Source organism: Oreochromis niloticus, linkage group LG22 (genome assembly GCF_001858045.2).
Source record: "Oreochromis niloticus isolate F11D_XX linkage group LG22, O_niloticus_UMD_NMBU, whole genome shotgun sequence".
Taxonomy (NCBI): Eukaryota; Metazoa; Chordata; class Actinopteri; order Cichliformes; family Cichlidae; genus Oreochromis; species Oreochromis niloticus.
The window spans coordinates 20,902,929-20,929,187 of NC_031985.2; the positions used below are offsets into that span (position 1 = coordinate 20,902,929).

General features: G+C 43.1%; 4 protein-coding genes across 10 annotated transcripts in view; 2 read left to right on the forward strand and 2 right to left on the reverse strand.

The window, feature by feature from the left end:
• Positions 1 to 14,496, forward strand: part of ripor2 (RHO family interacting cell polarization regulator 2) — a 69,336-nt gene extending 54,840 nt beyond the window's left edge. For 4 of the 5 annotated variants that reach the window (XM_025902555.1, XM_025902556.1, XM_005478499.4 and 1 more), the window contains exons 7-23: positions 4,376 to 4,525; positions 4,966 to 5,029; positions 5,395 to 5,438; positions 5,719 to 5,844; positions 5,932 to 6,080; positions 6,678 to 6,807; positions 7,132 to 7,278; positions 7,668 to 8,426; positions 8,567 to 8,751; positions 9,002 to 9,164; positions 9,292 to 9,424; positions 9,676 to 9,837; positions 10,171 to 10,344; positions 10,652 to 10,854; positions 10,939 to 11,022; positions 11,125 to 11,215; positions 12,095 to 14,496. In XM_025902555.1, coding sequence (XP_025758340.1) covers positions 4,376 to 4,525; positions 4,966 to 5,029; positions 5,395 to 5,438; positions 5,719 to 5,844; positions 5,932 to 6,080; positions 6,678 to 6,807; positions 7,132 to 7,278; positions 7,668 to 8,426; positions 8,567 to 8,751; positions 9,002 to 9,164; positions 9,292 to 9,424; positions 9,676 to 9,837; positions 10,171 to 10,344; positions 10,652 to 10,854; positions 10,939 to 11,022; positions 11,125 to 11,215; positions 12,095 to 12,195 — 2,865 coding nt within the window. In that variant the 3' untranslated portion in view covers positions 12,196 to 14,496. The remainder of the gene's footprint in view (positions 1 to 4,375; positions 4,526 to 4,965; positions 5,030 to 5,394; positions 5,439 to 5,718; positions 5,845 to 5,931; positions 6,081 to 6,677; positions 6,808 to 7,131; positions 7,279 to 7,667; positions 8,427 to 8,566; positions 8,752 to 9,001; positions 9,165 to 9,291; positions 9,425 to 9,675; positions 9,838 to 10,170; positions 10,345 to 10,651; positions 10,855 to 10,938; positions 11,023 to 11,124; positions 11,216 to 12,094) is intronic. The other variant, XM_005478502.4, reaches the window with a different exon arrangement.
• Positions 14,497 to 15,375: 879 nt separating this feature from the next.
• Positions 15,376 to 19,206, reverse strand: gmnn (geminin DNA replication inhibitor). 3 transcript variants are annotated; one of them, XM_003444165.5, is made up of 7 exons: positions 19,086 to 19,206; positions 18,675 to 18,744; positions 17,585 to 17,677; positions 17,321 to 17,474; positions 17,150 to 17,232; positions 16,723 to 16,833; positions 15,376 to 16,134 (listed from the first exon to the last, which is right to left on the reverse strand). In XM_003444165.5, the coding sequence occupies exons 2-7, from the start codon at positions 18,729 to 18,731 to the stop codon at positions 15,946 to 15,948; spliced, it is 687 nt and encodes a 228-aa protein (XP_003444213.1). In that variant the 5' UTR covers positions 18,732 to 18,744; positions 19,086 to 19,206; the 3' UTR covers positions 15,376 to 15,945. The 3 variants fall into 3 exon arrangements, with proteins under 3 accessions (XP_003444213.1, XP_013126115.1, XP_013126114.1); XM_013270661.3 differs by lacking the exon at positions 19,086 to 19,206 and adding an exon at positions 18,843 to 18,903; XM_013270660.3 differs by lacking the exon at positions 19,086 to 19,206 and adding an exon at positions 18,843 to 18,860 and having other exon boundaries at positions 18,675 to 18,776.
• Positions 19,207 to 19,293: 87 nt separating this feature from the next.
• lg22h6orf62 (linkage group 22 C6orf62 homolog) lies at positions 19,294 to 23,299 on the forward strand. Its single transcript, XM_003444080.5, has 5 exons — positions 19,294 to 20,914; positions 21,010 to 21,186; positions 21,271 to 21,396; positions 21,709 to 21,843; positions 21,954 to 23,299. Exons 1-5 carry the CDS (start codon positions 20,786 to 20,788, stop codon positions 22,077 to 22,079), a joined length of 693 nt encoding a protein of 230 aa, XP_003444128.1. The 5' UTR covers positions 19,294 to 20,785; the 3' UTR covers positions 22,080 to 23,299.
• acot13 (acyl-CoA thioesterase 13) lies at positions 22,295 to 26,254 on the reverse strand. The gene is made up of 3 exons (XM_003444081.5): positions 26,068 to 26,254; positions 25,752 to 25,936; positions 22,295 to 23,749 (listed from the first exon to the last, which is right to left on the reverse strand). Exons 1-3 carry the CDS (start codon positions 26,149 to 26,151, stop codon positions 23,590 to 23,592), a joined length of 429 nt encoding a protein of 142 aa, XP_003444129.1. The 5' UTR covers positions 26,152 to 26,254; the 3' UTR covers positions 22,295 to 23,589.
• Positions 26,255 to 26,259: the final 5 nt, after the last annotated feature.

The window sequence follows — 26,259 nt, forward strand, 5'->3', positions numbered from 1 at the left end:
CTCTGTATTCCTCGTCCACACATAAACGCAAAAAAGGAGTTTTAAATAATCTCCGTTTTCGGTGAATTGCAACGCCGTTTACGTGTTGACGAAAAGCCCAAACGCATAGAAACAGCTGCGTTTTCAAAAATACCCGTGTAGGTGTGGACGTAGCGTAAAAGAGTTAGTAGTATATTTTATTACTACCTGTAATTTATTGCCGTTTACTTGTATTTGCTTAATTGTTTACTAAATGTTTGAGGTGTGAAATAAACCGCAATGGAGTTTGTAAACAAAATATGGGTGTGTGTGTTTGGAGGATGTGTTTGTGCGGGGGGGTGTTAGGTGGTGGGGGGCGCGAACATTTTTCTTGTAAAAAAGGGGGGCCTGGCAAAAAAAAGTTTGGGAACCACTGTCTTAGACACATGTACGTGATTGGCCACTGCATGTGTAAACAAAACATTGTAAAGCAAAGACACTGCGAGTGAAAAAAAGAGAAAGAAATGGCGTTTCAGCAGCTGAGCTACAGTAAGCGTGAACATGTTTGTCAGTGTTTTTGCTCAGGCTCAGGCTCAGGCGTGTCTCTTTGTGTAGGACAGCTGCCGTGAGGGATGACTTAACAATCATCCATCAGCAAGTTGTTAGTTTGTGAGTCACATCAGCTCTGCTCTTTTGTTCCTGCACTGCCTGCAGATGTCTGAGCAGTAATTGGCACACATGGAGGAAGCAGGTGGCACAATACAATCCGTATGATGTCCTGCATGGGACAGAGTATATATATGTATATATGTTTGTGTGTATGTGTGTTTGGGGGAGTGGGTGTTGACCGCTGGTATCAGCAGGGCATCATTAAATAGACTGAAGGTGAGACGATCGTCTGCCAGACGTCTCCTCTTCCCCTGAGAGAGCGTGTGTGTGTTAAACACGTGCCAAATTCAATCCAGAATGAGTGTGCATGCTTTACATGTGATTATTTGTAATATAGGGCATTTTCTGCTTTCCCCACTTCCCTTGAATGCTAATCTTGCCACTGGCGCGCACACATGCACACACCCACAGCTCCCCAGAGAGCTTCATGTGTGTTTGAAGCTGTTTGGTGTGGCCCGCCTGTTTTAATCTGCTTATAATCACTGGCCCCCTGCCACAAAGTGTGTGCGCGCATGAGGCGCTATCTATGATCCAGAATAATGGCCATATCTTAAGAGGATTGCTGCCATATCTGAAAGATTCACTGCTAATATCTAAAACCCAACGTTTATAAATCATACACACTGATGATAGTGAGATAATCCTTTAAAACTTTCAGCGATTCTTAATCACAGCTGCCTTTCAAACTACCAAGCAAACGTTATTAGAAGTAGTTTAGGAATGGATGCATTCAAAATGGTTTCAAAATACAAAAAATGGTTATTTTATAAATAAATGTGCAATATTATGCTCACTCTGAGCATAACTGATTCCCCAATAATTCCAATAATCCCTCGGTCTCTGAGCCGTGCAGGTTATTTGTCATTGCAGCGAGCTGCAATTAGCACAGTCCAATAGAGGACTTAATTTAGAATACATTTCCATTTAATGTCTCTTAGCATCTGTAGAGAGGTGATTTAGGGATGGTCTTTACAGGCGGCCTGTTAAACAGATGTGCTTTTCCTTTGATTAAAGAAGTGCTTTAAATGTTTATATTTTGTTCATATTATATATTTTTATTTTAATTAATGTTGAAATTACTTATTGGCATTGGTGTAAAATTTCCAAAAGATTATTTTTATTCCTGAGAAATCTGCAGATAATTTTTCTTTGTTGATCCACAGTGGGGGGAAAAATTTGTGAAAATACAGCACGAAAAATTATGGGACATTTTTTTTTAATGTAGTGTTTTGTTTTGATTTTTTACAGTGTATATTGAGCTGCATAATAGGAAACATCTCAAAGTGCACGTTTGTCAAAATTACAACCATGTTTCAGATGAATTCTGTGTTATTTTTTTATTTTAATCTTACTCTGAAATATTTTTATTTGGGGTACAAACAGTTCTTGAATGATACAAAACCGATGGAGACAAAGGGCAGAAAGACGGGGAGATCACCACAGGAGCTGCTTTCAGGATGTATAACACATGTCTGTCTGTGTGTATGCGCGTCCAAAAGAGCATCAGCGTTTCTGCCGGGTGCCGTCCTCTCCTTCCTCCTGTGCTGAGGTTACTCTTGTTTCTTTGTGTTTTGCCTTTCATGTTTCTTCTGTTTTTTCCCCTCTGGGTTGAAATGTGCCCAAGGCTCAGCAATATGCTGACAGCCACCCTCTGGAGTGGAGGAGCCTGGTTGACCTTCAAAAGGACGTTTCCTCGAAGGCAGCAAAGGGCTTTTTTGTAATTGGGGACAAAAATTGGCTCCATTAAGCTGATAATAATGATACGGACGCTGATTGCCTCTAAAGAATGATGGCTTTTCATTAGGCGAATGAATACCTCGTTGTAGTCGTCTCTTTATTTATGTGGGTATAGTGACATTGTATTTCTTGGCTTGATAGGTGTAAAACGTTTCCTTGGATCATGCACAATAACACGTTTTGTGTTTTTTTTTTTTTTTTTTTTTTTTCCTTCATCGTAAACAAAAACCATCCGTTATTTTCTCCGAGTGCTGAGAATAACAGTTGAGGTTGGAAATTGTTTTCTAGCCGGCTCAGCTCAGCTGCTGCGGCCCCGCCACATACATCACATACCACAGACAGACAGACAGACGGGCTGGGTCCCGCTTGAGGGTGGGGGGTGGTGAAGGCTTAGTTGGTATAAGGTGGAGTGGGTGGGTTTGTGCGTATGTGTGTGTCACAAAGAGTTACACACTCTAATATCCATCCCACCGCAAACCACTTTCACTTTTTTTTTTTTTATTAGAAGCACTCATTTGCCCACCCACCGCTTGCAAAAACTCGCTCTCCATGCACATGTCAGCATGTCGGCGCGTGCACAAAGTCTGCTCTCACAAACAGGCTGGCAGCGTTCGGCTGATGCACAAAAGATACACAAACAAACAGTTAGATAAGCTGTTGGGACGACAGGAGCCAGAATGGCCCATTTTCTCCTGCTTCTCCCTAATGAGTGCCATAAAGAGCGCGAGGCATCAATATTTCAGCGCTCTCGTCAGGCGGCCAGAGATATTTCCCTTTGATGAGGCTCACCAGAGGTGTTTTGTTTTTTGCTCGCCTGCCACTTCATCACATGTGAATTTTAGTTCAAAATAAGCCAAAAGATTCAAAGGACTGGACGCTAAAAATCTGGACTGCTGCTAAATGTTGTTGTTGGTACAATGGCTCTGAGTGAGTCAACCGCATCCTTGAAAAGTGCTGGGATTACAGCTCAGTGTTGTTTCATAATGACTCATGTCTGTTTTTTTTAGCCTTTTAAATGTTTGAATTTTAATGAAGTATGTGAAAAATTTAGGAAATACAAATATTGATGAGGAGCTGATTTTTAAAGAGTGGGGTCGGTTAAGGAGCACTTGTGTTTTGAAATGTGAAACAATTAAAAACATTAGAAACAGCGTTATTATAAAGAATTATAATAACTTCATTACCAAAGCTTTGCTCATAATAAAATCATTTAAATCTGCTGTGCCTGTGGCTCCACGGCGGAGTACGTTTCTGTCTGTTGAGCTGAGCTTTTTGCTTCAGCATCATCGTGATTTGATTTCAGCTGAAACGCTGACATTTTAGCTCACAGTGAGACAGCAGGATGTTGATGGAGTCGTTCCCTCTCCCTGTGGGTTTGGGTTAGGTCAGGCTAGTGCTGCAAACTGCAGTCGGGCAGACAAATGAGCTCTAAACCCCGTCTGTTGCTGCCTCGCCGTGGGAGTGTCCCACTGGGCTCGCAGACAGGGACAGTGCAGGCGTCGGGTTAGAGTTACAGGGATATACAGCAGCTGTATGTGCCAGCTTACTTCAGGACATTTTTATCCATTCTTGGTTTATCCATTTGTCTCTCCTGTCGGTCTTGATGACCATCTTTCTCTCTGTGTGTGTAATGTCAGCCTTTTACTGTGTTTACCTCTGCAGGCCTTTTCTGTTTTGGACTTCCTGTACAGTCTTATTGACCATCTGAAGTATCTGAAATAAAGTGTAAAGCAAAAGTTAATCATGTCTGTGCTTATTTCTGCTCTCACTGCACAAGCCTGAAGCTGTGCCATCCGTGAATCAATCCCAATGGGAAGCAAACACAGAAAAATTCACATGGCAGTTGGAAGTTTTTGGGAATTTGCTCCTTGCCCGGGGATGTTTTCATGTATATGGAAGTTTATAACTTTATTTCATAACTGCAGAAGTTTCTGTCTCGTGAGTGTTACCCCGCCTGCAAATTCGTGAGGGCCGATTAAAGATGGAGGGGACTCTGTGTGTGTGTGTGCAGGTGGATGAGCTATACGAGGCCTTCTGCATCCAGAGCCGTCTCAGAGAGGGTGCCATCCGGATGAAGCAGGCCTTTTCGTCCTCGCCCTCCACCAAAGGCACCAAAGAGAGTATCGCGGAGGTCAATCGTCGGTACAAGGAATACACAGAGGTACTCAGAGCTGTCAGCTGCAGACTCTTAGTCCTTTAAAGCGAATGGAGCTGTAAAAAGTAACTGTAATTGTAGGGTTACAATAATTATTATGACATTTAAACAGAGATATTTGCAGATTATATATAAACACAGAACAGGGCGCATTAAACATAGTCACGTCTGACAACACCGACTCTAAGTATATGATACAGATTACTGCTTACAGGGATTTGTAAACACTAACCTGCAAAGCCAGATACTTACCTTTAAATCCCAATAACAAGCGCACCTGTCGCCACCTGTGCCGAGGGCTTAGACCCGCCCTCCCGTCTCCTCTGTAGTTTGGTGTTGACCGGCTTTGTCAGAGCCTGCAGAGATAACTTGATTACTGTTGTTGTTCTCGTTTTTGTGAGGGCTGTTTGTGTGATCGGTCTTATCTCTCTCGTTCCGTCCTCCAGAACATGAGTGCGTTTGAGAGCGAACTGGAGAACCTGCTCGGGGAGTTTCATATCAAAATGAAAGGTGGGACGCGAATGATTTAAATGAGAAGTTAATGCAAGTTTAGTCATTTACACACTGGAATAAAAGAGACTCACTGAGTATTATTTAAAATCCAGATGTTTTGGTGATGATTTTATATCCATTGGAGCCAAAATCTTAAGATTTCTCATTCATGAACCAAGTTGGAAACCCTGAATCCCTGAAAAATCATGACAAAAAATATGTTTGACAGTTAACAGCAGCTTGTCTCATTGTGCAATAATTCATTCTGAATAAGAAAGTGAGCTAACATTGCTTAACTCATTGTAGCCCCCCCCCCTCCCCCAATTATGTTTTTTCTCTCCTCTTTGTGAATAATATAAATATCTGTCACTTCTATCTGACAGGTTTGGCAGGATTTGCTCGACTCTGTCCTGGAGACCAATATGAGGCAAGTTTATTTCCTTTGCTCTAACTGCTGACTTTACTTTTAACAGGATTGGGACAGATAGACACAAGTGACTCTTTCAGCTTGAAACCGCTGCAATGATATTTATGTAGCGACAGCTTTGGCCATCTTTCAGTGAAACACCACACTCCACCCAGCTCCAAAGTTAGCACTTAGCTGGTTGGTTTAGTGGGACAAACAGTGAGCAGTTAAAAAAAAATAGCTTATAAGTTCAGCCATAAAGTTATATGGTTAAATGGGTTTTTTTTGCTCCTTCCTTCAGATCTTCATGCGTTACGGTCGCCAGCGATGGAAGCTGAAGGGGAGGATTGAAGTGAACTCCAGGCAAAGCTGGGACGGAGACGAGATGGTCTTCATGCCCCTCATTACTGACCTTATTAACATCAAGGTACTGTACAAACCCGGATAACCTCGTGTCTAAAATGTTGCACTGTGGCACTGAAATGAGAAACAAACACAAGTTTGTGCCCATCAGGTGACGGAGCTGAAGGGTTTGGCCACTCACATGCTGGTGGGCAGCGTCATCTGTGAGACCAAGGAGCTATTCACTGCCGTGCCTCAGGTGGTGGCTGTGGACGTCAACGACCTCGGGACCATCAAACTCAACCTGGAAGTCACGTGGTAGTAAGTAGAAGCTCGCTGAATCTAACCAGGGTTGCACGAATTAGGGTACATAATGAGTTGGCAGCTGCCAGATGGTATCACTGCTGGGTAGCAGGATTGTTCAGAGGTAGTCCAGAACTATTTCAGTCTTGTTGCTGGACCGGCCATATGTTTGGAGCATCTACAACGGTTGTTAGTGTCACAGCATTAAAGTCAGGGTCTGCATGCCTTGTAGGGTCCTGCCATCTGCTGGTGAAACATCATAGTTACACCCACTTCGTACTTTGTTTTACACAACTGTGATGCCTTGCTGTGTACACCTGTGGTCAGACGTCTCCAAACACAGCTCCAGTGCCAGAACCAAATGTTTCAGTACTGACTTTCAAAAAGGAGCACCTCATCGATGATGTTTTTCCCAGCCCTTGTTGAAGACCCATCATGAAATATTGTTGTTTACACTGCAACAGACCACCTCAGGAAGTGGCTTGAGTGACCGCATCACAGTGAATCTTTGTGGTTGTTTACACCACACTTTTAGGGCTGCCCATTTGTAGGTTTTTGAAACCAAATGTCAGCAGTATCGTTACGAGCTTTGTCTTTTTTTATCCTCCTCTCCAGCCCCTTCGACGTGGAGGACCTGACCCTGTCGTCTGGCAACGTGAGCAAAGCTGCAGCTCTCCAGAGACGAGTGTCCGTCTACAGCCAGGGCACACCGGAGACCCCCACCTTCCAGGACACCTCCTTTTTTGTGAGTCAAGCAAAACACCGCCTCCTGTAATGGGGAGAAACATGTTTTAAGTCGTTAGCATATTCTGTGATCCATAACACACTAACCCAAGCACTGTCTGCACCGTGATGTAAATCATGCCCCATGTTATTTTTTCCGTTGATGCTTAAGCCGTGCGGGCACCACCCTTAAACTAACCCTCACCCATTTCCCTGCTGTCCTCCTTTTCTTTGCATATTCCCATTATACCCACACTCTGCCCCCATCTTGTATATCCTACATTTCACCCACCTCCCCTCAAATACCCAACACCCTGTCTTATTTCCCTGACTTTACTGTGTAAAGAAGTGGCAGCCCTACCCCGTGGAGCGCCAGCGCTTCTCCTTCCTGCACATGCTCCGAGACACCCTGCTCGAGAAGCTAAGGCGCAGTCGTTCGTTTGGTGACCTGGCCTCACTGCGGCCAAGGCCCAAATCCAGTCTGGAGGTTTATGTGAGTGTGTTGTGGCCCCCGTGACCCTCCTAACCTGACTCTGTGTGCCCTCTTACCCCCACTGACATGATGGGGATGTAGTTCTCTGCTCATGTGGACACACTTGGGTTCACCTTGTCCCTTTTTTTAAGGACTACGGAATGCCATGTGTGGCTCTTTGCACGTCTGTTTGCATGTTCGTCAAACTGTTCTTATGTTTTCTGTTTATATTTACCTCACTGTTCGATTCAATTTGGGTTCTGATCTGATCACAAGTGGATGATTTCAGTATAGTGTGCTATCTCGTTTTCTATCTTAGAAAACAAGAGGAGCTTTCTTGTGCACTTTTCTGTCTTTCATTCACTGATTTCAGCCAGATCTCAGATTTATTCTCTTGTCTCTCTTTTCAGTCCACACTGCCGGACGATGTCTTCGAGAACGGCGGCTGCGGTGTGGCTGAGTGCAAGCGTCTGTCCTTCACCTTCTCTGATACGTCTGGCTCTACGCCCAGCCCCAGCCCCGCCCTGAGCTGCTACTCCCCGGGCCAGTCCAACCCCGAGATTACCGTCACTCCTCCAGAAACAGAACCATTACCTACGCAAATCCTCCCAACTAGGGAGGACTCCATCGCAGAGGAGCATTTAGTGGAGGAAGAGGAGGAGGAGGAGTACGAGGAGGATGGGGAGACGGGCAGTAGAGGAAGCAGGGGCAGCAGGACCAGTGCCAGCATTGCCAGCGACGAAGCCGAAGCGGCCGAAGACTCGGAGTGGGAGCGCACAGAGTCTCAGCGTAATTCTAGCTCCAACTGTGGTTCAGCTGCCCCGTCCTTGTGTTCAGACGGACACCTGTCCGCAGTGGCTCCCGAGGATGTCTTCCTGGATCACGCCGACGAGCTGAAACCTGTGGAACTGGACACAGAGGAGGCGGGCAGCCTGACGAAGCAGCTCGTGAAGAGGCTGACTTCCTCGGAAATGATGCCGCCCGGTGGGAGTGCTGCTGAGGGTGAGGGAAGTCTGAGCTGGGCGGGAGAGGGAAGCAGGGCTTTCCTGGAGAGCAGCCTGGAGGAGGCCATCCACAGCCTGCTGACCAGATTAGAGTCGCTGACTCATCGCTGCAGAGAGCTGCAGGACCTGGAGCAGGAAGTGATGCGTCTGGAAGACCTACTGAAGGTAAACTCAGTCTCATTACGTCTGCAGAAGATCTTGTGCACTAAATTTGCAGAAAAACTGCCATCCTAGGGTTCATTTGGACTTTATTGTCTTGGGTTTTTTTTGTTCTTTTAAAAAATCTTCCTGTCTTTTCCCCCCAGTGCCGTCTCCCGGGTCACAGGAGTCGATCCTCTAGCCTCAGTCTGACTGTGGAGAGTGCCCTGGAGAGCTTTGACTTCCTCAACACCTCTGACTTTGATGACGATGATACCGGAGACGATAACGCCGTCATCAGCATTCCCCGACAGAGGTCTCCGATCTTTGATGCAGATGGAGAGAGGATCGGGTGAGTGTAATATTTTGCATTGGCTAAAACATTACATTTTCATTTATTTTTATACACATGCAGTTTTTTTTAAGGTGCCATACCAAAAACTTTTGTGAGAACTTTTAAGTGCTTGGCACAAAATGAAGAGTTTAATTCTTAGGATTCTTAGGACGACTGGACTCTTTAAAAACAAACTCACTACACGTACAGTTGGTCTGTGTGTGTTACCGCTGCCCCATGGTGGTGACTCTTGTATGTTGCTGCTCAGGGCTCAGCATCCAGAAGCCAGAGGACACCTGAGCGAAGCCCTGACAGAGGACACCGGGGTGGGCAACAGCGTGGCAGGAAGCCCCCTCCCACTTACCACTGGAAATGAGAATCTGGACGTGGCTATTGTCATCCACCTTCAGTACTGTAATCACCTCATACAGGTAGAGCTCCTTCTGATAGCTGATATCATAATTACCATTCATCCTGCTTAAGTAAAACACCAGCTACCTTCTGGAAATGTATTCATAGCATCTGACAGGTTTTCATTTTTTCTTGGTAACATGGCAGATGTTGACCAGTGGGGTCAGCGTCTGGCAGCGTCGCAGTGTCCTCCTCAAATTGTCTGGACAGACCCAGCTGCTAGAGGAGTTAGCAGAGATCAGCGTGGACAAACTGGGAGCAATAACATCTGCTGCTGATGGTAGGTATCTAAACACGTAGACCAGATTTCCTCCAACAAGGCTGCTGTCCTGCTTGACTTGTTTTTTTCCTTTCTTTTCCCATGCTTCACCCCTCCAATGTTGGCTCTGTAGTTTTTGCATAATCTGGAAACTTATCCCAAAGAACAACATATGTGCTATACTTTAAAGCAGCCAAAACAAATCGTTACAGTGCATGAAGGAGGTTTGAGGGTTTGTGGTCTGACCTCGTGCTCTGCCCCGTTTTCCTCAGTCCTCCCGGGCCTCGTGGAGCGCCCCCAGCTGATGACTCTGTGGTCAGAGTGCAGCGGCTCTGAGGGACTTTTCCACACCACGCTGGACAGAGTGTTCAAACACATGAATCAGCGCTACACGGCGGTGCTGCAGGAGAACCGCCCACACGGCGCCGATACAGGTTCGCTCGTCCCCTCTTTGTTTCTGCAAACAAACCACGGGTTATACTTAAAATTTCATCTTCAGTCAGGGCTTCAACTGACTCACGTATTCAGGGTGTAAACAGGTTTTAATGTGCTCCTGAGGGGGAAACTAGACGTCTGCATTTAACCGAGAATATAATGTAGCTGATGAAAATGGATAGAAACAAACTGGTTTATGAAGTAAACTGTGACTGCAGGCTGTGTGAACACAGGATTGTGATTTGTTTTTGTTTTTTTGTATAGCTGAAACTAAATAATGTGAAGTGTTATCTTGGAACGATGCACTGATCTCTTTCTTCTCTTCTCTCCAGTGATTAGCATGGTAGTGGGTGAGATGGTGGACAGGAGCGACCTGATGGCGGCACAGAGTCCTCCGGCTGCTGCGCTCTCTCAGGACGTCCTGACTGTGTTTCAGTTCTACAGCTACATCTTACAACATGAAGTCCAGGACATGGAGACGCACCTGCTGCACCTGGCCAGAGAGGGTGCGCAAAAGCTGTGACGCTTACATTGTGACACTAATTCCTCTGTTGTTGGCTGCGTCCTCTATAACCGACTTATTTTCTTAAACTAAATCACAAAATGAGGATATATTTTTCTACGGAAGAATCCAAAAGTCCAAGATTTCTCCAAGTTAATCCAAATATTAGAGCTAACATTTTGATGCTGTAGGTCAGCTTCTGTTGTTTAAATGTGCTATAGGTTAGATGAGGCCTGTGAGTGTTACAGTTCTCTGCAGCTGGTCCTATCCTTGGTTTAATCTGCGTGTGTCTGCGTTGGCTTCCTCCTCAGAGGTGTTTGCAGAGGTCCTGTGCAGCGGAGACTATTCTCGCTGTCTCGCAGAACTGGAGGAGGTACCTTTGTCATCTCTCTGGCCTGGAAGCAGAACCCTAAGGGCCCTGGCATCCCTCCTCACTGCAGAAGACCCTCAGGTCAACAAGGCAGCCGCCGACTACCTCTCTTCTGGAGCGTCAAACAAGCACTTCAGGACCAGGGTGAGTAATGCTCAAGAGAAAACGGTAGGTGCACCATTTCTGCCTTTTGAGCCACATTTTTAATGGTTGTTTGTGTGTCTGCAGGCAGTGGAGTGCTACACCCAGGCACTGTCGGAGGCTGGAGTACAGAGTCAGAGGGCAGCCTGCTCAGCTCTCAGCTGTCTGGAGGTCAGCAGTTGTTTACTAAACTGTGCAAACAGCAGTTTTATGCAATAAAGAGAAACATGTCATTTGGATTTTTACATTTTTATCTTGTTTGTGTGTGCGCAGGCAGTCGAGAGCATCAGAGCGGTGGTAGCGCTGTGCGATTCAGCCGATGAAGAGCTGCGTCACGTGGCCATAGAAACCCTGCTCACGTTCGGTGCGTAACAAATCCACTGCATTTTATACACAACTGCCACGGGGTCATCTACACATTATAGTGTTGTTAAGATGCGTTTAATTGCAGCGTTGACTGTAAATTCCAAGAAAAACATGTTTTCTCTTGCTTGTTTTCTGGGGCAGACGTTTGAGCTTTAACGCTTTCTGTGCAGACGCTTTAAAATCTTACAGTGAAGGCAACTTTTCTCAAACGCTGAGGGTTTTAACTCAACATGCAGATTCTTATATTTTCTTTTGCCAATTTGTTACGTCCTTCCGTTGCCTTCTTTCTGCCATAATTTTGATTGTGGAGGTACGAATACTGCTATCTGAGAAGTAGGAGGTCATTGCTAACAGAAGCTACTTTTAGCTGCTCCTTCACCACAAGAGATCGCCTCAGCAGGCAACGCTGCATGTTTGGTTTGGCAAAGCCCTTCCTGACGCAAATTCAAACCAGCGACCTTTCATTTGCCAAGTGATTTATTCTCACTAATATTTTTAGAAGATTCTGTTGGTCCTTCTGGCCTTCATCCAAATTTTCATTCTTAACCAGTCTCAACCAGTTTTACCCAATTCCCATCAAAATATGCAGGCATCTTGCTGGAGACACCAGTAAGTTCAGTCCCGAGTTTGATGACATTTCAGTGAACGTTGTGTGAAAGTTAGACAATCCCAAAATCTGCGACAGTCCCACACACAATTGGTGAATGTATCTGTAAAGCTGTCCTCTCTGCAAAACATTCACTTTTTACCTAACTGCACATGAGGCGTTTATGTACCATCAGTAAATTGTAGCTTTTTCCCATTCTCCCTTTCAGTAGTTACATGAAAGGTGACTGTGGACACATTATTTCTAATAATCTCTTTTTGCTGCTTGCAGGTGAGGAGGGGCGCCTGGCGTACGAGCAGCTGGACACTGTGCCGGGGGAGATGATCCGTCTAGGCACACGGCGAGGAAACGCCGTCACCACTGCCTTCTGAGCCATCACTGAAAAGAGAAACGGACTGCACCCGGACCTCCGAGGACAACACTTGCCTCCTTAGCTCAACCCACACAGCACACCTCACAGGGCTGTTAACGACTGATCTGTTCATCGATCTGCTTTCTAGCAACAACAAACGTTTTCACTTAAACTGCAGTTGATCACTGTTACTCACTGCCTCCTGAAAGGAAGTAACACCAAACAAGTTGTCTTAACCACAAGGACACATAACCTAGACCCCTCCTGACGCACGCTTACACTCCTCGTTCCTCCATCACCTCCGATTTCCGACTCCTACTCCTCTCCACCCTGCTGTCTGAGCCAGGCACACACCGGTCACGTTAAGTTGAATTGGAAAGCACAAATTTGGACTGGACACAAAGCGGCTGAGAGCTGCTCCAAAGACTGTGGAAATCAAGCACCGGGTCTTCACCCTCTTGTCAAAAAGGCTTCTCAACACCCGTCTCACGCACTCACTGAATAATCTCGATTTTTACAGATTTATTGTACCACGCAATATACTATGATCTTTGTATAATCACTGTTAACACGCGTTCACCTAGATTAGAAGTGCTTTCTGACGCTTTCGGAAGACCTGCACTGTTGTAAGGCGTGTAAATATGGCTTAGTTTACACGTGATACACGTGGTTGTGTTCAAGACGTAATTTTCAGGGATTCTCGTGTGATTGAAAGACCTGTGTGTTTTTTGGCAGGGAGGAACATTAATAAGATGAGGTCACAGCGGTCCAGGGGAGACGGGGGTTTAGCACAGTGCCCAGCGTTCACTCACGCAGCAGTTTGCGTCTGAGATTTCTCCTACTTGCAGTTTAACAAGTGCAATTTTTTCTGTACATATGTGATTTTTTTTTTCCTTTTTTTTTTGCACCTGGCTGACACGTGAAGCCCATTTGATATCGTCAGCTTTTGACCTTTTGAGCCTCGTTGTGGCTGAGCTGGCACATTACACAAATACTCTTTTTGTAAATGTATGTTTTGTTTGTTTTTCCTACAAGGTCAGGAGCCAGTCGAGGGCAATAAACTAGGCAGAGGACCTCATGAGAATGCACTTTCTCGGCAGTTGTGCAGAGAGGATCAGTTGAAGCAGCACGGGAGCTGATAGCAGGATAAGACATTAAGCTTTTGGCCTTTTCTGCCACAATTTGGGTCTGCTCCATGCGAACGGTTTAATGGGAACACTGACCCAGGGGAGGCGTCTATCTCCAGCTTTTCTCATTGTAACTGTACTACTGAGTCTGGTGCTGCTGCACAGTGACAAAACTCACAAGCTCACACGTCATATATTTATTATTTACGCCTTGTTATTCTAATATTCTGTCATGTTATTTTGTATTAGAGCAGACCACATTGTTATGTAAATGATTGTATATTTATGCTTTACTTTCAGGTCTGGTATTTGAATTATTGTCTTTTGTTTAAGAAGGCCTCTGTGTTTTTACCATACGACTCGTGCTTGATTATAATTGGGAGTTTATTTTCAACTTAATTATATTAGATTGTTATTTTGGAGAATATTAAGATGTGCTAATAGTAATTATAGATTTTGTTTTCCGTAAAAGGTCCCCAAACTAGCGGGGCATTTATATGATAGAGATGTTACTTTATTAAGTAGATTTACTATAACCAAAGGAAAAATCTTGGGATTTTGAAATGGTCTTTTAATAAGAGCTCATCCAGGAGAATGTATTTTCAATACAGCGTGTACATTTGGACCAGAACCCTCAGACTTATCTTTGGAAGCACAAAAAGAAAAAAGGCAAACCCGTAATATGAGGATCTCGTTACATCTGGTTGTAACTGCACAATCCAAAAGCCATATTAAAAAGCAAGTGGTTAGTATTTTTATGAAAGGTATTCTTTTTGTAATATAATCTGTAAATGCGTGAAGTTGATACTAAAAGTTTTTTCTTTTTTACTTTCATGCAGCCTTTTGCAAAACGTGGTCCAAATTTAAATTCCTTTTCGAGATGTGAACAGCATTACAGTATCTTGGTCCAGTAACTCACTCGGTGTCTAATTTTCTCTCTTCACAAACTCGCTGTTGACCTGTTTAACAAGTTAATTGGTGGACTGTTCAGTTCCTTAGCACCGTATATAATACAAGGTGGCAAAATGTGCACATTTAGAGGTTTTAATAATAACTGCTGAAACTGAACTTCACCCATCTTCGTGGTCAATAGCTTCAGTACTGATTCATGTGGTTGCACACTGCTCTTCTCCGTCGTGGTTCCTCTGCTCATCAAGAAGTTGCAATAAAGTTTATTTTTGCATAATTAAAAACTGGATTTTTCTTTCCCCACACAGAGTCCATCCATTCTCTTCTGCTTATCCTCGGCAGGGTCATGAGGGGGCTGGAGCCTCTCTCAACTGAGTCTTAAGTCTATTTAAGTCCTGCTGTTTTAAATGTATACTTCTGAGTGTATATGAAAATCCATACATAATTGATCTGACTGTTACAATGACACAGCAGCTGGATTTTATATGGAAGAGTGGGCACACACACGCTTAAGTCTCAGGTTTTAGTCGAGTGTAGATTTGACCATTTTATACTGTTAAGTTGTGACAAAGCCTAAGCCAGCGATGTCAAACTCATTTTACATTGTAAAGCACATACAGTGCACTCTGATCCTAAATGGGCCAGACCACCAGTTTAAGTCAGTTTTTCCTTCCATAGCACGGTAACAAAGACCTCTCTAGTTAAGGTCATTTGTGTGTCACTTTCCTGTAGTATGAAAGGCTATTGGGGAGGTCTTTATCAGTGAGAAAAGCTGCGACGCTTATCAAAATACAGAAGAGTTCAAGATTTATCCCAACACCACCCAGTGGACCGATTGGAGTCTTTGGCAGAGCCAAGTCTGACCCCTGGGCATATGTTTGAAACCCCCCCTGGTCTAAGCTTATCCTCAAACAAGCTTAGTGTATACTGCAAACACTGCAGCATAAAGGTTGCACAAATGCTCTTGCCTAATTAGCAGCACATTCGAGTGTTCGTAGTTCAAGTCTACTCTGCAAGTGAATAATACCTTTGGACTGACAAAACAAATTACATCAGTAGGAGAGGACACACACACACACACACACACACACACACACACACACAAAAAAAAAAAAAAAAAAAAAGTATTTAAAATATAGAGTTTATTTACACCAATTTCACAGTGAGGCAGTATTTCAGGGCCATGCTCTTTGCCACATCTGGCAGTAAATAACTGACCAACAGTGAACATTTAACTTATCACAACAGGGAAAAACAGGTGTTCAAGTAAAATTTGTAAACACTGTCAGCTCAACAGAAGCCGCAAGACAAATCAAGTGCCAAAAGAAGCACGTTGAACAAGCATTTTAGTTACACCTGCCAAAGGTAAACTTCTTTTAGACTAATTGTTGTGGACACCCTGACATGCCTCACCTTTACAGAAGTAAAGGTGAGGCTGAAGTCTTTCAGGTGCCAGCAGCTTATTTCACATCTGTACTTTTCTTCCTATGACACATCAAGGGGTCATCTGTTACAGGAAACCTTCACTGGCTTAGTTTCTTAAGACCCTTAAAAACTTGAGCAAGCAATGATTGGAAAAAAAAAAAAAAAAAAAAAAAAAAAAATTATTACATTAAAAAAAAAATTTGCAGGCTGAATTTTGAGTACAGACACCTTTAAAGCTCATCTCCTTCAAACGAAGTACTTGTTGCAGTCAAAGCTTACTCAGGTCAAAATGTCAAAGTCATGCAGCATTAGTTCTGGAGTCCTGAGGGTCCTGGTTCTTCATCTGATAGCTCTTCTGCAGAGCCGTGACTGTAGTCTGGATCGTTTTCATGGTGATCTGCCAAGTCGTCATTGTAGTCTTCATCTTCAGCATCATCTTCATCAAGGGCAATTCCTCTGACCTCATCCAGATTGTCAGGAGATTTCCCAGTCAGTCTCTTTAAAAAAAAAAAAAAAAAAAAAAAAAAAAGTACACCATATTTAATTTACCAACAGACCCATCTGCAGTCCTGTCAAGTTTATCCATCCAACTCTCCACCTGGTTAAGTACTCTGCTCAGGGAATTTGGGTTTAGCTTAAGAGGCTGAAATTTTCACCACCAAGTGACTACTTTGTGCCCACTGATTAAACAGAATGAGAGTCCAAAATTGTGAATGCAATGCTGCAGCAAGTAGCCACATTTGTTAAACTTGATCAGACATATGTTAAGATTTAATTAAGCAAAGCATTTGTCTCTAGACAGGATGGGCAGTTTATTTTCCCCCAGTGGACCAAAGAAGACACTGGATCTGTTGAGGCTGCACCAATAAACTGACCTGCAATCTGTTTAAAGTTTGTTTAGTGATACATTTTAAGCTTACTGGTGCATCCCTCCAGTTTCACGTTCTCAAAACTGTCCACAGTAATGTTGGTACACAGCTGATAACATTAACAGTTTGATCATTGACAGCATTGTTAAAAAAAAAAAAAAAAAAAAAAAAATAGTTTGACCACAACTCAGCATGCAGTCAAATTTTAATACCTACCTCAATCATGTCAGCCATGTACTGGACATGTTGAGCGAGCTCCTGCAGCTCTTCATTTTCACTCTGAAGCTTCGTTATCTGCTCATCTCTGGCCTCAATGCTTTTGTGGAGCTGAAACAAAAAAGCAAACACTAAGTTAAGACAGCCTCCTACACATGGGAGGTCTAAACCAGAAAACTGCTTCACGTTAATACACTGTACAGGAAATTTAGCCAAACAATTTAGGAGTTACAGGAATAGTGAAGCAGTGTACATGAATGCAGAAAAATGCCAGCATTAGCACCTTTTATATAGAGGAGAATTCAGTGAGCTTCAGAGTTACTCAAGTGCCAGCTGGTCAGTAGCCAAAGGTCAAGCATGTCAGTGCGAGCGTGGGAACAGCTCATTTTGCAGCTAAACATTATCAGACTCTCAGTGATTAACTCACCTTCTCATTCTCCTGTAGAACATTGTACAGTGCTTTCCGTCGCTCCTCTGCTACCTCTTTCCAGTAGGTGGAAGGTGGAGTTTCTACAACAGCAGCAGAGGGTTTACATCAGAGTTTGAGATAAAGTTAAAATTTGTGACCATCTAACACACCATGTGCTGCCTTCTCTACCTTTGACCATGAGCTCATATGCTTCATTGGACATGCCATCTATTAACCCATCAGCTGCTTCTGTTTGAGTGGATTTTACTTCCATCTTGACTCTCTTTGAACCTCTGATTTGCTCAGCTGTCCAATTCTTCCGCTTTGGACCAACCTTTCCTGCCTAAAGACAAAGTTTCCAAAATTTAGGCTTGAAAGATGCAATTTTCATGAGTGATTCAACATCTACAAGTCTTAATCTCATGCAAGCCAATTTGGACAGTTACTACAAACCTGAGTTGACCTCCCCAGGTCAGAGTTAACCTGACGAACTTGCAGGGTTTGCCTGGCAGGTCCCATAGTCTTTTGAGAAGGTGTGAAAAGGCTCTGAAAGGCATCCAACACAAGTAACCGTTACTGTATATCTGATTAGATCACGACATGCTAACAAAAAAGAAGGTGAGACTCCCCACTCCCCCTGATTAGCCTTTAGAAACTAAAGATTGAGTCACATGGGAAAGTAGCAGGACCCATGTTCTCATTCTCAAAGCTTCTATTCAGCAAGGATTAGCATCACTTCACAAGCTTTACTTTAGTTACACTGTCACCAGGAGAAAGAGCATAAGTGAGGTGCCATAACAGCAGTGCCATGTGCAACAGACCTACAGGTGTGCAAAGCGTGGGTAGGGCACAAATTCTTAACAGCCGTGGGAAAGTCTCTCTTCAACGATCATTACAGAGCAGCCAGAAAGCATAATTTGTTAATGTTTGGCCACCGCTTCACAAGACTGCTGGGGTGTTTTGTATAATGGGTGATTAAGTTGTGAGTGGGCCTTTTCCTTAAGGAACAGCAAAGTAGAAACCAAAACAAATGTAATTTTGTTTAAGTGTAAGCAATAACACACCGAACTGCTCAGCAATATGCTGCATTTAAATGCCACTTTACAGGAAATACTACATTTAAGTGCCTTTCCACACAACCCAACCCTGAAGTGTCCTTTAGGACTGACCTTCAAACCATTTACAGCAGATGGCTTTGTTCTGTTGAGACTACATGTCCAGAGACTGCTGCAGCTGGATTACACATGTATAATCCAGCTGTAGCTCCTTATGTACATAAGGGAATAAAGACAACAAAGGGAAGGGGCAATCCTGGCCTTCTATATTTACATGGAGGTTTTTGGTTTGGGAGTTTAAAAAAAATATAAATAAAATATTGACCTTCACCCAAAAAGAATAAGAATTTAATGCTCTCTAAAATTATACCATTCACCCAAGAAATGTAGTATATGAGACATTTGAGCACTATTAGTGAAAGGATTACCACCAATGATTACACTTGAAAGTCAAAATGACGAAATAACTTAAAAGCCTTGGTACTTACCTTCATGTTCTCATTGGACTTCTGGTGGCTCTGCTTTACTTTTCCACTGACGTTCATTTTTTCTCGAAACCTGAGCCAGGACAAGTAGTACACAAAGAACGCCTGATTTTTAATTAGCAAAAACTATTTTTTTAAAAAACTAATTAAACCTCTAGCTGTCTAGCTTACCATTAACTAGTGATTCTACCCACTTAGAAACTCTATTCTATAAGGAAAGGAGTAAAGGTCTAAGTTTCACCACGTTTAGAACAAGCCAAAGTAAGAAGGCCTCGAGTCAGCTGGAGCTTAAGGAAAAACAATCAGCCACGTTTAAAGAAGGCAAATTAGCCGACATGAAAGATACTTAGGGTGATAACTGTAGATAAAAAAAAAATTAAAAACATTTAATATAAAAACATTAACAGAACTTACCCTATCTGCTTTTTTTTCTTAACCTCAGTTTCCCGTTCGTTCGACTCTTCTCCGATACTCCCGCGCCAGAGGCTTAAATACGCCCACTCCGTCACGTGAGCAAGTGGCCAGTGAGGCGCATGCTCACAAAGAATTATTTTTTTTGCACCGTTGTTTTTTTCCCCTCGTGCGGTCACATGTCAACGCACGTCATATCTTTGTAGTTGACTGTGCAGCCATTTTGGGGGAGGCTGTAGACCGTCTAGCTTGTATGTGCCATTATTAGCTACCTAAAAAACCACGCAAACAAAGAAACCAAACGGAAAAAACGTTGGACGACACGTCGTTAAATATGGGCCCGCCGGGAGACAGAAAACTCCACATGTCGACTGAAAGAACGGAGGACTTGAGCTGGATTGTCGATTTATCTTGACATGGCATGCGGCAGGGCGAGCCGGAGGTTGTGACGACTGAAGAAAAGGAGAGAAAGAAAACAAGCGCAGCAAACACCTCGAAACTTCAGACGTGGAAAGCGGGGGGTTGATTTTTTTTGCTTAGCTAACAATTATTTCGCCGTTCAACATTTGTCGTTGATTGGCTATAATTGATTCCCCCTGGGCTGATTCTGTTTTTTTGTCGATGAAGTAGTTAACAAGGCACGACTGAAGCACATTATACTTAGCGAAAATGGTGTAAACGGTTAGTGAGTGAAGCTCGCAGGTCTCTTAGACTCAAACAGCACTGGCAGTCACATTGAGCCGAGGAGGTGGGGGAAATGTAAACGCGTGGAAAGATGACTGTACGCTAAGCTAGGTGATCACACATAGGCCTCAATTAAGCCAATCAGTCAGATGATAAGATGTAGCTATATCGCTGGCTCACTACTAGTTAGTGTCGGAAGTGAATGCCTAGATTAGCCTGCTAGCTCACCTTAGCTAGTGTGCTAAAAATACGCCCACATCATGACTATCGGCAGTGGCAGCAACAACACGGGCTCTGGGCCAAATGAGTGGCAGTGAAAGTCACGGAAATGTCAAGTTACTTTCGCAGTAGTCTTCGATGTTACCCGGTGCCAATATCTCCTGGCATCTGTGTTTACCTGCCATCTTCGTCTGTATCCCCAGTCCGTCTATAACACGCACATAACAGCGTCTGCACGGAAGCAAAAAGACAGCCATGGATGAGGGACTTTGAAATGACCCAAACGATAGAATATTTGTCTGCTTGCTGTAGTCCACAATCTCAATTGCAGAAAACTAGCGATATGGGTTTTTGCAGCAGCGCTTTCTGCTGATTTCAGTACCATCTATAGGAGGGAAAAGTTGAGTCATTTGAGTTGCTGTTTTAATTTAAATCGCTGTTGTAATCCCTCTATGGCAGGTTGAAAAACGAAGCTCACGGTCCTTGAAAGTCATGTCTTAAAACATGGATTTCTGATCAAGCGTAAAGGAGATGTAGTCTTAGCTTGTCGACCATTCCCCCCCTCCTCAACACTGCCCTTTTTTTTTTTTTTTTTACAAAACAATCGAAATGACTTAGTTTTGTTTCAGATTTATATGACCTTTTAAGTTCGTAGTTGGTATACTGAGGATCTAGCCTAGAGTTTTGATGCGTTGTTTCTGCAAAGGGTAGCCAGCTCCATCCTTTATCAAACAGAAAGTAGAGAGTGTAGCCAAAATATACTGCAGAAGAGGAGACGACACTACCATCGAAATCCAACCATGGGGGACCCAACTTCACGCAGAAATCAAACACGAAATCGACTTCGAGCTCAACTTCGGAAGAAAAGGGAATCTTTGGCTGATCAGTTTGACTTCAAGATTTATATAGCCTTCGTTTTCAAAGAAAAGGTTTGCCAGCACTACAGATCCACTCATGTTTGTTCCTCATTGTACAACCAAAGCAATGCCTTAAAATATCCCCCCTCCCTTTTTTTTCATTACAGAAGAAGAAGTCAGCACTTTTTGAGGTAGCCGAAGTTGTGCCAGTGATGACCAACAACTATGAAGAAAATATCCTACGAGGTGTGCGCGATTCCAGCTACTCTCTCGAGAGTTCAATAGAACTCCTGCAAAAAGACGTTGTGCAACTACACGCGCCCCGATACCAGTCAATGCGAAGGGTGAGGCACAACACCATTTGAAAGGGGGAGTGTATGGAAAAGTAAACATTTTGTGTCATGTTAGCTGTCTTTGTGTTTTTACAGGATGTGATAGGCTGCACTCAGGAAATGGATTTTATCCTATGGCCACGCAACGATATCGAGAAGATCGTCTGTCTGCTGTTCTCCAGATGGAAGGGGGCCGATGATGAACCCTTTAGGCCTGTTCAGGTCAGTCCTTAGCACCTTAGGTTTGGTCAGAACTATAGAAAGTTATAAATATCATCTTTGTGTACACTATTTTTTTTTTTTTTTTTTAAATCACCTGCACAGTGTAGCCATTTTAAATAGTAAAACAAAAAGCATGTTATCAGCAAATTCAATTTGGCAGCCAGTTTCCCAGACATGTATGAAGTTCAGTCCTCAACTAACACAAAACACTGCGAGTTTGTAGCCTGAGACTAGGCTTAATCTGTGTCTGGGAAACTGAGACTTTACATAACAAAACTTTGTCCTTAGTTCTTAAGTCTGTCTCATTTACAGGCCAAGTTTGAATTTCATCATGGAGACTACGAGAAGCAGTGCTTGCATGCTTTGGGTCGAAAAGACAAGGCTGGAATGGTCATGAACAACCCAACTCAGTCTGTATTTCTCTTCATGGATAGACAGCACTTACAGGTACGTCACATCACTGAAAATAAAATGTAACTTTCCTGAAAAGAGGAGGAAAAACCCTGAAATGGTCTTGTTAACAGACTTTATCACAAATGTTGTCCACATTCTTTCAGACTGCTAAAACCAAGGCCACAGTTTTCAAGTTGTGCAGCCTCTGCCTGTACTTGCCCCAGGACCAGCTGACCTGCTGGGGTGTGGGAGACATCGAGGATCACCTCCGCCCTTACATGCCTGATTAAGGCTTCTTGCTCCACCCAGCCACACAGAGGGGGAATGAAAAAGAAAAAAAAAAAGCCTTTCTCCCTTCCTCTTGCCTAAGCCTTCAGAAGCAAATTGATGTACTCATCTCCATCCTTTTTTCCCTTTAAGATGTGAACTTATGCTTGGATCTCCTTTTTTGTTTCTACTTGTTCTACCTTCCCTGACCTGAAGCTGATTCAGTTCCCATCCTTCATTTTTTTTTTTTCTGCCTCATGCTCCCAGTGTGCCCCCACCCCTCTTCTCCCTACCATTTTTGGATTTATCCCTCACCTTTTTTTTTCCCACTTCCTCCTCATTCCCTGCTTCTCACTCACCTATTTTTGTTCATTTGAACCTGCACGAACATTGATTTTGAGTGGTTGGTTGTTCTCTTGGAGCTGCACTGTCAACAGCACCGGTCATTGAAGGAACTCTTTATGTTGCATCAGAACAGGAACAAACAATACACAGGTCATCATGGTGGTTCTCACATGGACGCGTTTTATATCCTTGTTGTCATAAGAAATGATTGTTAAAGCTTGTAATGTCACACAGGTGTCTAGAACATCTTTACGCAGTCTTGTGACCGAGGACAGGTGTGGAGAGGTGTTTAAACACCCGTGTAAGCAAAGAGATAACGAGATGAACAGTATCTGTCAAATCATATGGTGTAGGTATCGCTTCTTATGAACCGCCTTAGTTATTTTGCTGGACTTTCAAAGATGGTTTGGTGTCATTTGCTTTCCTCTGAAACATGCTAGGCAAGCCTTCGCTAAAACCTTGAGTGACTTGAAAGGTGTTTTACACACAAAGTTGGTTAGATGTTGAGGGTCATGTTCACTGTTCAAGCACTATTCATTTGAGCTACTGAAATCTGATGTTTTTATGTTTGTTTTATTGGGGATGTGGTTTGGTGAGTAACTGAAATGGCGACATTTATTGTTTAACATACCTAACAAAAGTTGCTGAAAGCTAATTCTTATTTTTATTTGACCTACTAAAAGTGAGATAATTTGCCACCATGCTCATCAAATTAAATTGGGTTTTGCAGGCTTGCTTGTCAAAGAATATTACGCACATATAATTTTGCTTCTTGTTGATTCAGTGTGTTCACTTTAAAAGGATGTAAGGCGTGTAACTTCTGGAGTTTTTTCTCTGTTGGTTCTCAAATCAATACTGCTGAGCATATCCCAATACAGTGCAAATTCTGAAAGCATCACTCTTTGTCCATTTGCTTTTATTGCATGCGCACGAATCATTGATACAGTCTTTCAATCACGAGGGGCTCTGATCATACAATAACCACTGATGTCAATTTAACAGTTAATGGCAAATATTTAACAGCAGGAAATAAACATCAAGTAACCACCAGCACATAGCACAAGCTTTGTGACACCCACCACTGAAGTACTGATTCCTGTTATTACAAACTTATTTACAGACAGAGAGAAGCTGTTTACATCTTCACTCTTGCTTTGACACTACAGACAGATACAGAGTGGAGAAGCTTCAGCTGCTGCCAAGGTGTTTGGTGTGTCTTCCTTGTGCGATGATCTTCCCTGTAACCTTGTTGGTGAGGTCCACTGTGGCAAACGCCAGACTCCGTCCCTGTTTCAGAACCTGAGCGGTGATGAGAACATCTTCTCCCATCTTAGCAGCGTTCATGTACCTATGAGACAGTTACGGCTTTTGTAGTTTATCGGGGAAATTATCAGACAGATTAGGAAAGCCTGCAGGAGGTTAAGTTTAATCCTGTGAGGTGTAATTTAACCCTCAGTGCGCTAAGATGAGTATGTGATTTCTGACTTTCAACATTTATTCTTTAGTCTTGGCAATAAGTGAATAAAGCTACTTTCAGCTGCTCCCTGCATTAACACATCTGATGAAACCCCAAAGGGATTTGTCTCCTGGGATCAAGCCAGGGACCTTTTTCTTACTGGGCGATTCTGTAAAGCGAAGCAAATAAAAATTCAAATCAACAAGGGGAAAAAAAAACTATGTATATATTTTTGATGTACTTTTCTCTAAAATGTGGGGTCATGACTCATCACTCTTCATGAGTTTGACCTCACAGGGCTAAGAGAAGCCGGACACTACAGTTTAGGTGGTATTAAATATCCTCATTTCTGAGTGCAAACCTCTTCCTATTCTGGCTGCTCCCTTCAGGAGTCGCCATCTTTCTCCATCTCATCCTATCCCTAGCATCACACCAACCCTCTGCATGCCCTCCCTCACTACATCTATGAATCTGCTATATATCAGTATATCTAGTATCCCTCAGAGGTGGAACATGTACACACATTCATCAACTAGCAGTACAGATACTTGCGTTTAAAAATACTGTGGTAAAAGTTGAAGTATTAACCTTCTTTACTCAAAAGTGAGAGGGCTTCTGAGCTGTATTCAAATATAAACATAAACAATATAATAAGTAGTTCTTTGAAGGACATTTCCACCAGCTTTTTTTGTACAATGCTGCCTGAACCTCATTATGAATATAGTTAAATAACTTACGAATAGTTAAATACGAACTAGATCTCAACTTAAATTCTAATGACTACTCTCAGTTTTAACAGCAGTTATTTATTTAGAAGACAAGCAGAGAAAAACAGAAAAAAAAAGCATCTGTTATTGCTGCCTTCTCTATTGCAGGAAAATGAGTGAAGTCAAGGATTAAAATGGGATTCAGCAGGTATGGGGCTCTTCAGTTCAGGTATGGGGCCAGCATGGAGTAAAGAATATAATATAGAATATATATGGGACATAGTGTGTGATAAACTACAAACTGTTTTTGCGTTTTCTGATATTTATTAAGCCTTTATAAACAGTGCATTTGAAATTGACCTGCCACTTAAAAAAGCATCACCCCCTTTATGCTTGCTCCTCTTCTGCAGTTCTAGCTAGATGCTGAAATACAGTGACCACAGCTTATTAAGCAAAAATGCAGTTCTGAATGTCACCTTAACCCCCTGAGTATAGTGCTATAAATGATACGCAGGTAATATATTTTTTCCTTTTTCATCTTGTTGTGTGCGATAAGCCCAGCTGATGGATACACCAGTAGGACTGTCTTGTATATGTTATTGTTCCTTTAATTTAGGTTCAAATTGGTTTGCTGTTTGAAGGTGCACAGCGATGAGAAATAAAAACTTGATAATGTGTTAAACATAAAGGAACGAGCCTGTTATATTTGTGTGAAAATGCTAAAACCATCTCAGCCTTGCCTCTCCAAACCACTCACCCTGACCTGTCCCTGGTCACTCCACAAACTGGTGTACCCCTGGTGGCTATCCCAAGCACAGATGAATGGAATAAAGATAGTAAAGTAATTTTGGACTAAGTGTTCACATTCACCCATTTATGAGGAAAACAGAAATAGTATAATGTACAAAAGGTGACGGATAAAAGTAAAAAATATGCTACAACCATGTCTGCAGCACATACTGCAAAACATTAAACTTAAAGTTAGAAAAATGCATGAAAACAACCCTACACGAGCACAAGTCTGCTTGGTGGCTGGGTCCGTGTTGAAGGACCCTATGAAGGTTCATTTTACGTACTTCACCTGAACCTTGAACCCTGCCTACTTTTCACAGGCAGATCTGCCTTATGCCAGAGTTTTGAGGCTTAAAATCTGTTCTTAGAAAGACTGACAATAGTTATGGACTCACGTTATATTCATATCCACGCTGACCCCCGGTGCCCCCCTCTCACTGTACATGATAGCCATGGTGGAGATGACATCAACCAGTGTGGCTGTCAGCCCGCCGTGCAGCGTCCCTCCCCGGTTTGTGTGCTCTTCGTCTACCCGCATCTCACAAACCACTTTACCGGGGCTGGCAGACAAAATGTCCACCTGAAGAAAACACAGAGCTGTTTTTAGATCAGCGCAACAATACAGACACGATCCGGCTTTTCTCTGCGCTCACAGTCACAGAAATAAGGCTTAAAATCAAAAACTAATTGGCGCAAACTGTCCATATTTACCTTGCTAAGTACCCTGTCGAAGCCTGGGCTATCCACCATAGCTCTCATTACATGTTTTAAGGAATTTAAAGTAAGCGCAGCCATTGTTAACTGCACGGTGTGTGTGTTTAACACCTTTTTATGCGGCCAATGTCAAACTTCTGTTTATCTTACACCGCCGGAAACTGTGGCGTGCCTCAAAACGGTCCGGGT

What these genes read in the sequence shown, in the direction of transcription:
- gmnn (XM_013270660.3), bottom strand. An exon ending in ATATGAGCTCATGGTCAAAG is followed by an intron (nt 17,233 to 17,320) that starts GTAGAGAAGGCA and finishes CTGCTGTTGTAG; the next exon opens with AAACTCCACCTTCCACCTAC. An exon ending in ACATGGCTGACATGATTGAG is followed by an intron (nt 16,135 to 16,722) that starts GTAGGTATTAAA and finishes TTTTTTTTAAAG; the next exon opens with AGACTGACTGGGAAATCTCC.
- acot13 (XM_003444081.5), bottom strand. Translation starts at nt 26,151, where the DNA reads ATGGCTGCGCTTACTTTAAATTCCTTAAAACATGTAATGAGAGCTATG. An exon ending in TCGACAGGGTACTTAGCAAG is followed by an intron (nt 25,937 to 26,067) that starts GTAAATATGGAC and finishes TGTTTTCTTCAG; the next exon opens with GTGGACATTTTGTCTGCCAG. An exon ending in AGCGTGGATATGAATATAAC is followed by an intron (nt 23,750 to 25,751) that starts GTGAGTCCATAA and finishes ACTGTCTCATAG; the next exon opens with GTACATGAACGCTGCTAAGA.
- lg22h6orf62 (XM_003444080.5), top strand. Translation starts at nt 20,786, where the DNA reads ATGGGGGACCCAACTTCACGCAGAAATCAAACACGAAATCGACTTCGA. An exon ending in CCTTCGTTTTCAAAGAAAAG is followed by an intron (nt 20,915 to 21,009) that starts GTTTGCCAGCAC and finishes TTTTCATTACAG; the next exon opens with AAGAAGAAGTCAGCACTTTT. An exon ending in AACCCTTTAGGCCTGTTCAG is followed by an intron (nt 21,397 to 21,708) that starts GTCAGTCCTTAG and finishes TCTCATTTACAG; the next exon opens with GCCAAGTTTGAATTTCATCA.